Raw genomic sequence first — 16,849 nt, 5'->3', positions numbered from 1 at the left:
CACAACAAGGGAACAGGAATGATAGATTAAAAACTATAAAAGCGCTCCAAAACTGCTTGGAAAAACAACTTAGAGAAAACTACCCATATACTAGTGACAAGATAGGCAATGGTATAAAGTAAGTTCTATCCTAGTTGTGGTACTATTTAGTATTTTCATTCTGGATGCTAGACAAGAGATTTTGCTTATTCAGCATTCTGAAAGCATCAACCAAGGACAGAGACTGCTTATTCTTCAGAAAGACAGAGTTTAAAATGATCTTCAGTAACTGGACATATGGTCCTAAAACTTTGTACTATTATTCCATTAGAATAGCAGTAAGGTACCACGCTTAGCCTGATCTGCATCACCTGCACAAGGCCAGGAAAGAGAAAGACTAGCTGCAAGATTTTTTTTAAAAGGCAATTTCTCATACTGAAAAATGTGACTGTATATTTGGCAAGATGTGTGAAGCAATCCTTTCACTTCATTCAGCTGCTCTAAGGCGTAACACTTTGAGAAAAATATGAACTACTCAGATGGAGTTCAGAGATGAAGAAAGATCATGAGTTAGTCATTCAACCTAGAGAAAAGAAGACTGGAAAAACATGATAAACACAGGATGGACTGTCCTAGCTCCCTGTCTCTGAAAATAACATTTTGACACTGTGGAACAGCCATTTCAAGTAATCTGCAGTGAAGCAATGGTCACTTTGATCATGTCTAACATAATCATTAAGGTTCATTTTAAAGAGCTGTAGGAAAGATCAAAGGTTTTAAGAGTCTAGGGGGAAATTATAATGTAAAGCCATGATTCTGTGCTCTTCCTCCACAGGTAATACATGGTGGGCAGACTTATCAAGGAAAGTTGTGCTGTGCTCAAGTGAAAATTCAAGCACAGATTTTGGGTATAAAAGTAATGGGCACAGATTTGGCCTCAGCTGCAGCTGGGAAATTCACATGGCATGTCCTTTCTCCCGCGAAATTCTTTAAGGGGCACGTTCTGCACTGTGCCTTAAAAAGGAGATCAAGCACGGAAAAAAACAAAGTTAACATCATAATGTTTTCAGAGGTTTTTAGTTTCAAAAATTCTATCATCCAAATGACAAGCTCCAGAATACCCCAAAAAATCAATCAAACCAATAAAGATGAAACACCGTTTCCATCTTTGACCATGTCTAAACAAAACAAAAACAATAATAAACAATATGCAGATGGTCACCCTAAGAGGAAATTTCCAAAATCTAACTAACTACCATTTCGTTTTCTCCCCCATCCAAGGGATTCAAATTCTCCAATCTTCCCTCATGTTTAAGATTTTTAAAATGAAATTAAATCATACCATATAATCCATTACAGAGTTTCCCTAAATGGAAAGATAAGGAAACTAGGATAGATTCATCTGTTTTGAAGGATTTTTCACAGAACGATTTCACTAATGGGAGAACAGTTTGACTCCGATCATCTGAAAAACAAAAGAAATTTGTAGAGATAGCCATTTGTCAACATTTTAAAAAGAGCACAGACACTGAACTACTGTAATAAATGGATAAAAATTTCTTTTAACATTCTCAAGATTACTGCTGGCAGGCACTCACTGAAGGTGCAAAACCAGAGGTAGAGAGAATGATCCTAAATTTAGTACCTCTCCTGTTATGTTCATTTTTTGGTTGTTGTTAGTGAAAAGACATCCCCAGTAAAGGATGAGGCAGAGAATAAATAAACAGTGACTACCTTCTCCATTCACCAAGAATATAGAGAGAGAAAGAATACTGCAGTACTCCTACAACAAGATTTCTCACAATAGTAGGAATACAGGGAGATCAAGACTGAACATGACTGTGACAGTAAATAGAAAAATCAGGATATTCTGTATGTTAATTTTTTTAAACCTACTCAGAAGTGTTTCAAAATCTTTTGGTATACAATAAATTCACAGAGAAACAAAATAATTAAGGACACAGGAAATAAATTAAATAATTTAGAAATTAGAGCCAAATCCAAACACTCTGTGTCTTTATAAAATAAATGAGCAAATGTTTGAAGAAATTTATGTCTTTGGACTTATTTTAAATAAAATCATTGTATTAAAATGTTTGAGATTTAAAGGGATAATGATTTTTAATGGTAGATCAACTGCAAAATTCAGCAAATAATTGTGGCTGAACAATAGATTGGCCTGAAGAAATATTTTGATATTGTGGGAGAGACACTCTAGGATGTAATATTGGGTCATCTGCCTTCAGAAGTGTTCATTTTCTAGTTCAGCCATGAAAGCAAAACCCACGCAAACCCAACTTCTAGAACCATTCCTTAAAAACCTGTAAATAACCCTGATTGCTTTCTCTAAGCTTCTTACAGTATCTCAAAGCAGTAGTTACAGCAGGGGGTGGGGGAGGAGGAGTGAAGAGTGAGAGGTACTAAGAGAAGCACAAACTTGATAGCACCAATACAGAGGCTCAAGAACTAGAAAATTAACCTACTATCATACTTACTGATATAAACACTCACTGCTAAAAAATCCATTTACAGTATTCTCTCCAAAGCTATCCTATATTTTTCTTTTCTTTATCCACACCTCTATATGGCTTAAATACATATATTGTAGTAATTCATCACCAAGTTGCTGTACAGTACATTTTTGTTGAGCTAACACCTTGTATTTGGTGTACTGATAGCACTACATTAATTAATTAAATACTAGCAACCAAATATTCCCATAATTTATGCAGTAATTTTACTCATTCTATTTAGATGTATTATATTAGAAACTTGGAACATGATAATTGATTTCATGGACAACTAGCTCACCTCCCTTAAAATTTTCTGCATATAAAGCATTGCAAGACATGAAATATAAGGAAATACAAAGGACAAAGCAATGAACAAAATAAAATCAGAAATGTCTGAATAATGCAATTGGAACAAAAAGCATTTAAATACAATTATAAGATGCACTAGAGCACTAAGAATTGGGCTAGGAAACTAAATTAGGTTCTTACCTGCATCAAACATATCAAGCAGGTTCACCAAGGTCTCAAAAGCTGCCAGGCGTACACTGCTGCCCTCATCTCTTGCCAGCTCCACCAACTCAGGAAGCACCACAGTTTTTGTTAGTTCTGTCCTGCAACATGAAGCAAGCAGTCAAAAGGAAACTTACAACAAAACAATACTGCCACTGCAAAACAGAATTCTGCCTTGAAATACTCATTTAGATATTTTTTGGGTAGTCAAGAAGAAAAAACAGACCAAGTTCTAAGGAAATGAAAGTTAAATATAAAACCTCCAGTCAATCTCAGGACTTTTCTTCATTTTCAACCAAGGTAGCATAAAAACTTTAAATGCAGAACTTCATCATTAAAAAACATTCAAATTAGCTCAAAATAAATTAGAGAAAATGTAGACCAAAAAAAAAAAAAAAAAAAATCAAAGGACTCCAGCCTTTTCACTGTATCACTAAGAAAATTCTTATGATCAAATGTGCTCATTATGATGGTCTAAAGTCAAAATGTAATAAATATTAGCCATGTTGGATTGAAGTGTCTGGAAATTTTACAAATCTAAGATGAGCCTCCTGCTCAGAAAAAATGCCATTTCCCAACTAGTCTAAACACTGACTTTTGGCCCTAGTTTAAAGTAGTAAAAAAAGGGTTCTGCTTGTCCTTTTTTGCCTTGGTACATACTGACCTACTAAAATACTGGTGATAGTTAACTCCAGGATGCTGAAATAATAATGCTCAAAATACTCCTTCCAATCAGACTAAAACAGTAACAGCTGCCCCTTTTGTAAGTCAATATAAACAATAATCCTTTCAAATGTTTATAATCAGCATCAAAGTGATTTGCATCTTACAGAGTTCATTATACCTACGAGGAAATCAAGAGGTGTTAACAGTGTTCTTCCAAGAAAATGATTAAATATTCAAATAAAATTATGAGAAAATAACAGATCATTTAAGTGGCAATAACACTAACTAGTAAAAATAAGTATTTGGACTGCTGTCACATTATACCTTCAATATTTACCTGAAAATTTGCTCATGTCTGTTTAGTTATTTTTTTATTTACCTACGACCTATTTATCCTCAACATGATACACTGGAATAGCTTCCATACTGAAAGCCCTCAATGTCCAATCTCATGAGATTAAATCATCCAAAGCACTGAGAAGGAATTAAGCAAAAAGAGATAGAACAGTCTATGTGAATACATTAATGCTAAAAATAAAAGCTGGTGAGGAAAGAATCAAAGGAAAAATACACAGGAAAGATCAGTAATTGATAACAAAGTATTTAGCCCTATGAAACCCACTGTTCTAAGGTGGTGTAAATTACCAGTAAAGCTGTCATTTGCCACTGCATAATACTTATTATTTTTTTTAAACTTTCAACTCCCAGAATAAGTGAAATTTAGAATAAGTGAAATTAAGTTCATTTTAAAGACACTAAACAGAATTTAGAACACATCTGCACATTCCAAATTCATAACTGAGTATGCATGAATTCAGCAATTTTAAAAGGAGTTTTTAGGCTGACATTTTAGAGAAATATTTTGCATTTTAGATCAGTCAGGCAAATTGCACTCACCCTATTCCTCGAGCTACATGTTCCAGCTGCCGACACATGCAAGCTCTAACTTCATATTCCACATCCTGGCACAGTGATTTTACCAATGGAAGCACCTCTCTTTTAACACTAAAAATGTGAACATTTTCTATTAGTATAGAGAAAAAGAATCTATAAAATCTATTGAGTAATACTGAACTTTACTCACATATTATCTGTTTAACCCATGTATTACTAATTTATCACATACAGTAAAGGATTTTTCTGATAATCAGCCATTAGAAAAGAATATTGTACATTGGATGCAAATATATTATAAAGATATGCAAATATGTTATAAAGAAAGAGGAAAAAGAATATTTACTGTCATTATATTTTGCTCATATTCATCTATTATTTCTTATAAAAGAAATAATTTCTCTACAAAAATAGTAGGTAGGCTACTTTAGTAGGATGCTGTCCTCATTTAATAACTTCTAATCTTCAGTACAATTTCTGAACAACCACTGAAACAATAAAAAGATTATATAAATGGAAATGCAAATCCCAATTAAATGTCTGTAATACCTCATCTTTGATTTGCAGGTATCACCCAAGACATAATTAGGAAGAAAGGAGAAATAGAATTTAAGATTAAAAGCTTGAATATTTCAATGCCTTCAGGCAAGTAGACCAAGTATCAATCTAAATCAATGGCAGATACAAAATAAAAATTTTGATTCTTATTTCAGTAAAAACATATTACAACTAGGCAGAATCAGCCATTGTGTTTCCTTTCACTGTTCAAGGTTCTGTCATAATTATTCATAAAATATCCCTATAAAAATCCTTATGTTATTGCAAAACTCAAGATAAATAATATGTAGACACTGACAAGCAAATTTTCAAGCCAGCTTGCACAGCCTCTATTCATTTCAGTGGAAATTAATTTACTTCTTACAGAAAAAATTTAGCCTCAAGTTTCAAAAATTGTACAGTCTTGGAAGTTTGGAATTTTAGAATACACTAAATTAGGGACTACATAAAAAGAAAAAGTACTTTTTAACTTGGAACACTGGAGGGAAGAAAAACTAATGTTCCATGACAAGGACAGGATATTAAAACAAACTAGGAATAACATCAAATACAAAGTTTTTAATTATAGCATAAATTTTATGAAGAAAAACTGTGCCATTCTGCAGAAGAAAGTGAAGATATGCTTATACATTGCCTACTCCTGAGGATGGGTATGTCTTCTGGGCCTGTACCAAGAGCCCTTCTGAAAGGGGAATGAGAATGAGACTTGAATATTACTCGGTCTGCCACATTCTAAACCTGAGGACCCAGCTCTGAACTGCACTCAAGAGCTCTCTACCAGAAGAACAAGATATCCCAGAAAATTCTGAGTTATCTTCCTAAAATGTAGTGGCTGTGCAGAAAAAGTGCTAAGACCTGTTTACTGAAATGTGGGGATTCCTGCTTCTGAAGAGCAAGGAATCATGTTGAAGAAACACCACAGATGATGTGATTGTTATGGCTACCAATTAACACTACTATATTTCACAGAAGATTCCAAGTAATCCATAAAGTCACTTATTTCTATGAGACTTTAACATCAAATAAATAAATGCAACTGCTATTCTGACAGAGTCCTAAAGATTTGGAACATAAAGATTTGGGAACATTCTCAAAAAATACTACTCTACCATTTTCATTAAATTTTGCATTTTCAACAAGTATATATACATATATATATATATATATATATATATATATATACAAACAGCAAATGAAGATTTAGATAGTTTCCTTTTGGGTGTTTCTAGCCTTTTTTTATTGAAGAAAAAAACCCATCATAATCTAAAGAAATTTATTCCTAAACATCTTGGTCGGCTGACCAAGGAATGTAGCACACCAACTGCTTTAACTGCTTTGGGCAGATGAGTTTTGGGCAGATTTGCTTCCATCACTGCACTCTATTTCATCCAGGCTCACAGACACTGAATCTAAGGGCTGGAAAATATCAGGGAATAGCAGTAGTTCCTCATATATCTACATTTTAGTTAGGGATAGGAAAAAAACAGATCTACATGCTAAATTTGGTTACATAATAAAAAGTTAGGAATGGAATTCCTCTTCCTATGACAAGAAACTCAAAAGAGATTAAGTTGTGTTTTGTGCCTGTAAGTTTGCAGAGAAATCCACTGTGTGGCTTATTTTCTAGTAAGAAAAACAATATGGAAGAATGGCCTGAAAATGGTATCCATTCAAATCTGTGAAAGAACATACAAACTCAAGTTATAAAATGATGAACATCAGCAAGTATAAACATGCTAGTTAAATAATGAAAAGGACCTGTGAAAAAAGTATTTCATTTTTGCAATGAAGTCTACTTTTCTTGTAGTAATTTGTGTCCACTAACAGAGAAATACTGGTTTACACTTTGGAATGAAAATATATCAACAATCTACTTACATATGAGCTTCAAATTTGTTAGCTACTTTTCCCATGATTTTACAACTAACTAAGCGGGACTGAAGTGTTTGAGAAAGTTGTGCTTTGGAACCAAGTGGATTCAGAATCTACACGGAAAAAAAAGAAGAAATATGAGTGAAAAAAATTGTGAGCATCAAATAAATTATTCCTCTTCTTAAAAAAAATCTATAAAAACATATCCCAAATGTCAGTAACCTTTTCACTGAATTTATCAGTACTAACAATAATGGCACCTATGCATATCAATAGTCAATTTTGTTTTAATTACATCTTTTAAATAACATTGCAATTAGATTTTGAAGGTGACTAGAATAATTTCTCTGTGTTTGTTCCAACCTTATTTTTTACCCTTTATAAGTTGAATTTTTAAACAGTTCTGAACAGTTGAATTTTTAAACAGTTTACTCTTATTTTAATGAGGATTTTTATACTACACAAACAATTGTTTATTTAAATCTCCATATTGTTTTAAATTATAAACACAGTCAATATGTCTGTTGCAAAGTTTTTGAACTTAACAAAATATGAACACTTAAAAGTGAATAAATTAGCTGACTAAAGGGGACTGGCATTATAACTTAGTGACAGATTTTCTTCTTTCTTTCTTGAGCTACACAGTGAAAAATGAAGAGTGTTTGCAGTGCACTAGAGTTTTGGTACACCAAGAGCTACTGGAATACACTAAGCAATGGACCTCTAGCTTTCAATTCCATTTAGCAAATATTGGAATTTTATTCCAATAGTAAACAAAATGTAGTTTCTTCATGAAGACATAGAGTGAGATACTACCCTGTAAACCAAAACAGGAGGCAGGAAAATGTGCTACTGAGAATACAAAGTGCAGTGGAAATGTTACAGTGGAGTGTAAATACGTGTAAAGTAAACTTTATTTGCTGAAGAACACTACTTTTTTTAAGGCGACCTTCCTGTCTCGCCTTTTTGCCCATTTTTGCATACTCTTACAGTGTGTTCCACAACCACTACCATTTTCACAGGCATGGAACTGCCACAAATCTGACTAAGGTGAATAAAACTTGCAGGGAAATACAATCTTACAATTTTAGTATTTTTTGTGATCATGAGAAATCAGTATTACCTCATGTCTGACAGTTTCTTTTGGTAAAGCTTCTATTACAGCAAGAAGAGTTTCTAACCATGCATTGCTGACACCTGTTTAAAAGATATGAATTATATGTGATGTCTTATATTGTGCATACAACAACTACACAAAAACATGTACCAGTTTTACAAAATTTGCTCTAACTTTTTACACACATCTTCAAGGAGCTATCAATCCGAAAGCCACCATATTAACATTCAAGGCTTCAGAGTACAAAGTAGGACAGGTAAGAAGCAAGGTCTGACCCCATTTCTTTTCCCTTTCCAATTCCTATATAAAATTAATAACTACTCAAATTTCTTTTTAAAGCTAATTTTCCTCATTTCATTCTTTTCTTATGCCCACTGAAACTTTCTAGTTGCACAACAGTCCTTTTCTTTCCTTGGTATTCTAAAATTAGTGTCAAATAAATTAAGGAAAAATAATCAACACAGAAGAAATGTCAACCATCCTCCCCCATTTTCTCAGTCGCAAAATGTTGGTACTTCAGGAGAAGCTCAGACTCAGAAACAAGTTTGGGATTTGATCTTTCAGACAACGTGAGAGGGGTTTTTCTGCTTCAATCAGAATTACATTTAAATATCAGTATGAAAGTGGTCATCATGCAAAAATCTTTCCATTCATGCAAATCTAGATACAAAGTCACAGTGATTGCACTCACTGTTGACACAGTATTGCAGGGTCACTAAGGAAACAGAACATGTAGAGGTCATGAGCCATCAGAGTGGCTGTGCAGCCCTGACCTGCATCTCTGTGTTCCAGGTTCTGGAGAATGATGTGTAGGAAGGAGTGGGAGTACGTATGAATGGACACCGACTCCTCTTGCAGAACAGTCAAAAAAGAAACAGCAGCTGTTAACTGCATTTCCACTCCTGCAACATGCAGAACCTCCTGTATAATTACAAATTATAACAATTTAGAGAATGAGGCAGAAATGTACTGAAAGAACATCCAAATTTTTACATTCACTTTTAGAATTAATATGCAACAACCAGGATAAACTACAAAATTTGCTGTAAAATTATTTTCTCTTAACAGCAATTTATTGCAGAGATTAAATCTTCTTATGATATATCATGAATCTTCTAAGAAAAAAAAAAGTTACTTATAATATTCTTTGTGACTTTAAGTTTCATCAATGCAATGTGTGGATTCTTCTACTTTACAAAATGAGAGATAGAAACAGACCAGCCATCAACTGCACTCCTCTTGTTTATGCACATGAATTAAAAATAAGTATTTCATTCATTCATTCAGTAGGAGATACTGAATATATAGCAGTAGGCAATTTATATTATAATAGCAGAAGGCAATTTAAATTTCATCCCTTGACTAACATGGAATGCAAATAAAAAGTACATATATATAGTCTTAAGAATAAAGCAAGATACACTAGAATATTTATCTAGCTAACTAAACATTTGTATTTCTGAGCTCTGACACACAAAAATGTCATGAATTAGGCTGTCTTTAAAATCATCCACTCAGAAGTTAAACAAAGTTAATATGTTGAAGTGAAATGAAATATCACTATTTTTTTAAATTTAAAAACAGGTAATTTAAATTTTAAATATCAGATTTTTGCACAGACCTTGCAGGATGCAATCTTTGACACAGCATTCATTGTAAGAATTAGGAACTGTAAATATCTGTCAACTAAGTGAACATTCTATTTGTTTACTTTTCTAAGCATGTCTATTTCCTGAAAAAATAAAAAGTTCATTATTCTACTACTAAAGCATTACACTCATTTTACAAATTACTCCAAGTTCAGCAGGAGTCTAAATCCCATGCCTCCTACTTAGCATTTTATATATGTGGTTTTGTTTCTTTTTTAAGCTGCTTGATATGAACAGTGTTTTCTCAGATCACTCACCAAAAATCAAAAATAAGCCAAAATTAACTGAAAATAAAAATAAGGCTAGATCAGATTAAAAAATTATATATTCATTTTGCACAGTTGCTAATGGATTGTACTCTTCACTGGGTTACAAACTGTCTGCATGGCCAGGTCCTCAGTGCTGATGAATGGAATTACATCCAGTTGGCAGCCAGTCACAAGCGGGGATGCCCAGGGCTCAGTGCTGGGACCAGTCCTGTTTAACCTCTTAATTAATATCAAGGCCAATGGTCTGAGGTTCAACAAAGGCAATCACTGGGTCCCACACCTGGGTCACACAAACCCCTGAGTGCTACAGGCTGGGGACAGAGTGGCTGGAGAGTGGCTTTCCTCACTCAAAGGGTGGTCAGGCACTGGAACTGGCTGCCAGGGATGTGGTGGAACCACTTCCACCATTCCTGGAAATGTTCAAAAGGCACCTGGATAGGGAACTCAGGGACATGGTGAAAATAGTGCTGCTGGGTAAACAACTGGACTTGATAATCTTAGGGGTTTTCAGATTTAATGATTTTATGACTCTAAATATTGCGTGTCAGAGGACTTTTGCTGAGAAAATAGTTTGTAGAGAACATCTGAGAAATTACTATTTGACTTGGTATAAAACAAGTTCTCATTCTACAAATGTCAAACCATTTGTACATACAACTGTACAATTATTAGCTATTTCAAGGAGAACAATAACTTATCTCTCAAGACCTGTCCCAGTTTATAACGATGTTTCTTTCTAAAATTATTCTCTGTGTCCTTGCTCCCACAAATGAAAATCAGAAACAGCACTGTGCTGCTTTCCAACAAAGTATTTGCATTCAACACCCATGGAAACTGCCGCCTCCTTATTTCCACAGACTCTGTCCTTGTTCCACCACTGCTCTTACAGCCACAGCCAAGAAAGAGTAAGAACACCTACCAGTTTTGTATTTTGAATATTTTTGGGATCAGAATACATGTCCATACTTTTCTGGGATTCTGGCTTAACACTTGCTCCAAAAACCATCGCCAAGAGAACCAAGAGAACTATCCACACACTGTAGATGCTAACACAGCAGTGCAGACCAGAAAATTATGGAGCAGTGCCAGGTTAACAGTTTGACTTGATGAACTTAAAGGTCTTTTCCAACCTAAATAATTCTGTGATCCTATGAATTCAGTTTTCCGTACCTATTTACTTTGTATGCAATACAAACAGGGTTACTTACCAACAAACAAAGTTCCCAAATAGTCTCCTCCACTGATCCACATAACTCTGGATAGTCATGTGTGAGAACACATTCTCTGGATGTGCCTCCTCATGGACCTCGGGAGACATTGAAATATAAATTTCTAGACTGCTTACACACCTGCCTGCACTGATGCTTACACTCAGAACTATACAGTTCTGCATTTGGAAAAGCATGGGTCTCCTCTTTCCATTTTCATACAACCCAAGCTGAGTAACTTAAATTTACTTAATATAAATTTATTTATTTAGAAAATAATGTATTTTTCTATACATGGATACTCCACAAATTTTCACTCCAGACTAAAAAAGCTCTCCCTGTCTATCTTATTCAGACAAGCATTAAGTATTTAATGGAATTTAAGTGTACTAACATGTTCTTAACTATTCTAATGTCTACAAGTTAAACTCAGGCCTCAAAACTTAAAATTTAGAAAGCCTAGTTTATTCCATTAATTGGAAAAAGGAAAATTCATCTCTACTTTAAATGCAGATTTTCTCCTGCAACAACAGAATTCTCTTGAAAGAATGCTGCAAGCAGAGACATAGTCAAATCATTTTAGTAATTGCATTGGCATGATAGAAATTTTAGACTAAAAGACTAAGAGACACAGAAATAATGGAGATTACAGAAGCTGAAGGATATAATGAGAATGGACCTTAAAATTAATGTACAGTATAAGGAAGGATAAAAATCACCCCACCTTTTCTTAAACCATAAAATCAGCTACAGAAAAAAAAAAGCTTTCAAGAGAAGGCTGATATATTAGGAAAATAAGTAACTCTGAGAATTAATTTGGAATTAATGAGACAACACTGAATAAAGCTTGATATATACACAACAACAAGAACAATCATAGTTTGCTGCAATCACAGCATTTGGAAAAATCTTATTAGTCATTTGGATAGACACCTGCAATCTCCCTCCATCACTTTCGGTTGCAGAGCTCAAAGATGGAAAGCAGGAAAAATACTATTAACATCATTTGAAAAGAGCCATTTTGTGCACAAAGAGAAATGCTTTTAAGAACGTCTAAGCTTTGCCTAAATCTGCATTTCAATGACTTCCAAGGTTCATGAGGAGGTGCATGCAGAAATCCAGAGTGGGCTTCTCTATGCAGAAGAACACATACAAGGATGCAACTTCATTTAAACAGCAGAATTTTAAAAGAAAACTTCCTAATCTCATTCCTACATTAACATCTAAATTATATACGGTATGTTTGTTTAAATAGCGTAACCAAAATACTGACACGTTATTCAATAATTACTTATGCATGTCACATTCATTGGTGTATTGATTTTACTCATCTCAAATCTAAAACATGTTAAACATATAGTGTCTTTGACACAATTTTAATTTAACTAGATTTCACAAAACTATAAGCAATTTGCATACACCCATTTCAATATTTCTACAAGTAACTATTTTTATCAATTTTTCACAAATGAAATACAAATTTGCAATGTATTCAGACTGAATATTCCTTGTATTTATTTCTTTCTTCATCTGCTTTACCCTCAGCTCTAATAAAAACATTAATTTTGCTTTGGGTGTCTGCAAGTATGCTAAATAAGTACACTGATTTCCTTATGCAATTATATGGTAACAATACCTTCAAAGAAACAGCCCTCTGAAACTACTACACAATTCATTTTTCATGTGCCAATTTGATTTCACAAATGATTGCTCCCAAGCTAAAGAAGTAGAACCAAGTGCAGTAATTTAAATCAGTTTATTTCCCTGCAATGGCAGATTACATTTGCAAGACTCTGAGTGCAGTGGAGTTCAATTATGCTTTTACAGACTATAAAAGTTTCCATTAAATGGTCAGGATTATTCCTCCAATAAAAAAAAGGTTAAGAAAAAAGTAATAGGTCAAATTAATGATGTCAAACACTGTTTTGAAATTAAAAGTGCAGTGCACATGGTTACAACATCACTTTACTTCTACTACAGATAAATAATATTAGATAACAGAACACCATTGAAGGACTGGCCTTATAAGAGCAATGGCACAGAAAGGAACTTAATTCATATACATTCCACAACACTTCAGTTTATAAAGCCTAAAGTTTAAAGCAACTATTGGATTTAGACTGACCTCATTATATTTTACGTTTTTACCTCTGTCTGGAGCCCATTAAATTAGGTTTCATTTAATATATCATCTAGGAAGACATCCAGTTTGGGTTTAAATGATACTGTAAGATGAAATCCACACTACATTTCTCAATAATTTGCTCAAAGATTGATTGCATTCATTATTAACGTTGTCTTCTTCATTTCAAGTATTTCTATCTTCAGTTCCTACTGCCTCTTTCTTACTATACTGTTTTTAGTTTAATGTCTTCAATATTATACAGGAAGACACTTTTACAAAGTAACTAAGTACAGCCTGATCAAATATCACACTGAGATCCAACTTCCACCGTACAAATACTTTCCTATTCATGCAAATGATCATACTTCCAAATATTTTCTTGATCCCTAAATAAAAAAAAACTTAAAACTAGAATCAAAAACTGTATTCCCATACTAGACTTTTTACTGAAGACACGCCAAGGCCAGCACTTCTCTACAGCCTGAAAAATAAAGGTAGAAAATACCTAGTGTTTCTTATTCCTCCTTAACTTTAGGAATAATTCTGCTCTCAAAGTAGAAAACCAGAGGAAAAAACTGGATTCAGTATGGTAAGCATAAAAAACCCAAACCAACTTTTCTTGAAGTCAGTAGGTTGGCTTAGAAAGACTGCATTACATATGTCAGATTAATTGGTGGTTGTAACTGCAGATATTCAGTGCAAGTTGAAGGGTTACCAATTACTTTGTAACTTCACATCATTCTTCTCAAAGCACTTTTACACTCATACATATTTCAGCAAATGCCTATTGACCTGCATCTCATAGTGCAGAATGCAACCAGAAGTACTTTAATGTTTTCTAAATCATCTGTCAGTCTATTCCAGTCCTTAGTCCTGAAAAGAGCTATTTCTTGACCACTTGCTGAATCTAAATAATCAGATAAAAGTTAAAACAGCTCCTTTTAAGAACCAGAAGTCTCCTGAGACAGGACAGGACATTTCAGGACATAACATGAAGTTGAGAGGTGATGTCTGATATTCACAGAATGCTTGAAGGCTGGAAGGGTCTTCTGGAGGGCATTTTGTCCAATCCCCCTGCTCAGACAGGGCCAGTTACAGCTGAGACATGCCCAGACTGCCTTTGAATACCTCCAAGGAGGAAGACAACAACATCTCTAAGCAACTTGTGCCACTGCTCAGTCACCCTCACAGTGAAGAAGTGATTCCTGATGTTCAGAAGATGGCTCCTGTGTTTCTGTGCACATTGCAACAACAGTTGCAGTTCTTACACTGGGTACCATTGCAAAGGCCCTCTCCCAACCCTCTTCTTTTGCAGGGGTCCTAGGGGTTATTAGCATTATTAAGTTTTGCATTTGCATTTGTGATTTACTTTGTTCTTATTTGGCCAAGGCTGCTCCTAAAACCACACCTTAAATGAACTTTTACATTTCTTCTGGGTACATATCTGGGACAGAGTGGAAATATGGAGACAGGTATCTTCTTCACAATCACATAATCATAGAATAGGTTGGGTTGGTAGTCCACCCCCCTAACAATGAGCAGGGACACCTTCCACTAGACCAGGCTGCTCAGTCCCATCCAGTTTGACCTTGAACATTTCCTGAGATGGGGCATCCATAACTTCTCTGAGCAATCTGTTCCAGTGCTTTACCATCCTCATGTCAAAGAATGTATTCCTTATATCTAGTCTGAATCTATCCTTCTTTAATCAACCCCATTGCCCCTTGTCATATCTCAAAAGGCACTGCCAAAAAGTTTGTCCTCATCCTTTTATAAGCCCCTTCTGAAGAACTGAAAAGTCAAAATAAGAGGTACCCAGAGCCTTCCCTTCTCCAGGTTAAACAACCCAAATATCCCTTATAAAAACATATCTCTATATAAAATTACTGTACAACATTACATGGTCAGCATGCATTTATCACAACTAGCAGTGACTTACTAAAAATGCGGAGGGCAGAACGTGAAATTGCACAGACAGCTAAAAGCAAACTATACTCTTCTAGACAGCGCCATGAAGATCTTAATGTTTGGATGAAAGGGGTTTCAGAACATCAGAATCAACCATTATGACTGGATAGTCCTCAACAAGAATTCTCAAAAAAGCTGTCAAAACACTGGTAAATCTTTTAGAACATTTAAACAGTACTAATTCTGCTTTTTTTTCCCCTAACCTAACAATTTTTAAAAAACTATAATGCCTGTAATACTTAATCAGTTCAGTGAATTAATGCAGAAGACCTATTGACATACACCTCCTAGAGACTGAGTTTGCAATAAAAGTGGGATATTTTTTTTTCTTTGTTAAAATAATTAAACTGGCAGAAAAAGATACATTCAAACCTCAACACACAAAACTTACTCTGATTTTTGGTAAAACCCGACGAAGTGTTTCTGCAGGATTCTGTCGCATAAGGACTGGAAGATTTGCCACCACACTTGTTCCTTGGATATCCTGACCAGAACTTACAAAAACATAAACATACAATACATTACTCACTATGATGATTACAAGCTCATGGCTTTCATTAGAAAACAAAACAAAACCAAGAAGAGCAAACCTACACTACTCAGGTTTTTCATGCAAGCAATGAGGTTTTTTTTTTTAAATAATATGTGGTAGAAGACCATATTTAAAAAAACAACCTATCAAGTTATTATATATCATTTCCTACATGGAATGTTTTAATTTTTAGTGTAGCTTTGCATAAAAATGTGAAACTTCTGAAAGTCTTTTCAAACCAGATGATCAAGGCAGTGGTTTCATGGAATCTTTTGCCTTATGGCAATACAAGGGATAAACCATAAGAAGGGGGTAAATAGAAGATATACATGAAAATAACACACAGGGTACAGCATTTTAACAGAAACCTACCATTATTTCCTTTTTGTAGGGAAAGCAGTCAGATGTATAGTCATATGCACGCAAACATGATTAAAAAAGGATGTAAAGAACTTGGTTAAATTACAGATCTTGTACCTTTCTCCTCATTCTGTCTCTCTCAACGGTATCCCACAATTGAAAAAGGAAACAAACAAAAAAAAAACAGGATGGGAAGGAAGTGGTAGGCAGCAATGAAAAAAAGTACAAGGTGAAAAGAAAAATTACTCAAGTAGATCAACTCCTAGAATAGAATCAGAAAGCAAGAGGGTGCCAAAATTAAAACTAAACATCAACACATCCTTTTCCTTTGGCAAAGCATGCATATCTTTGTGTTATCCAGTAGTAATGCAAAAAGCCAAGGTAACTTGGAGAAGATTTTTAATTTAAATTTTATTCATTTTGTATCAACATGGAAGAAACCCATGTTTCTTCCTGCTAACCCATGTTCTAACTGCTAAAAAATGCAAACAAAATGCTACTCTTATCCTTCAAAACGTAAAGAAAAGGGAAGCATTTCCCTTTAAACCAGAAATTCTTAGTATCTGGCCTACTGCCAATTAAGAAAGTGAAGCAGGAGGCATTTCAACACCTACACAGTCTGTAATTTT

The 16,849-nt window shown here is 34.3% G+C and overlaps 1 protein-coding gene across 3 annotated transcripts in view; it reads right to left on the bottom strand.

Moving 5' to 3' along the window:
* PPP4R4 (protein phosphatase 4 regulatory subunit 4) overlaps positions 1 to 16,849 on the bottom strand; it is a 58,267-nt gene that overhangs the window by 19,619 nt on the left and 21,799 nt on the right. For all 3 annotated transcript variants that reach the window (XM_058806418.1, XM_058806419.1, XM_058806420.1), the window contains 7 exons: positions 15,720 to 15,822; positions 8,883 to 9,030; positions 8,116 to 8,189; positions 6,999 to 7,105; positions 4,566 to 4,673; positions 2,982 to 3,103; positions 1,322 to 1,444 (listed from right to left, as the gene is read on the bottom strand). In XM_058806418.1, coding sequence (XP_058662401.1) covers positions 1,322 to 1,444; positions 2,982 to 3,103; positions 4,566 to 4,673; positions 6,999 to 7,105; positions 8,116 to 8,189; positions 8,883 to 9,030; positions 15,720 to 15,822 — 785 coding nt within the window. The remainder of the gene's footprint in view (positions 1 to 1,321; positions 1,445 to 2,981; positions 3,104 to 4,565; positions 4,674 to 6,998; positions 7,106 to 8,115; positions 8,190 to 8,882; positions 9,031 to 15,719; positions 15,823 to 16,849) is intronic.

This window comes from Ammospiza caudacuta, chromosome 6 (genome assembly GCF_027887145.1).
Source record: "Ammospiza caudacuta isolate bAmmCau1 chromosome 6, bAmmCau1.pri, whole genome shotgun sequence".
Taxonomy (NCBI): Eukaryota; Metazoa; Chordata; class Aves; order Passeriformes; family Passerellidae; genus Ammospiza; species Ammospiza caudacuta.
This window is presented reverse-complemented; position numbering and strand designations above follow the sequence as displayed.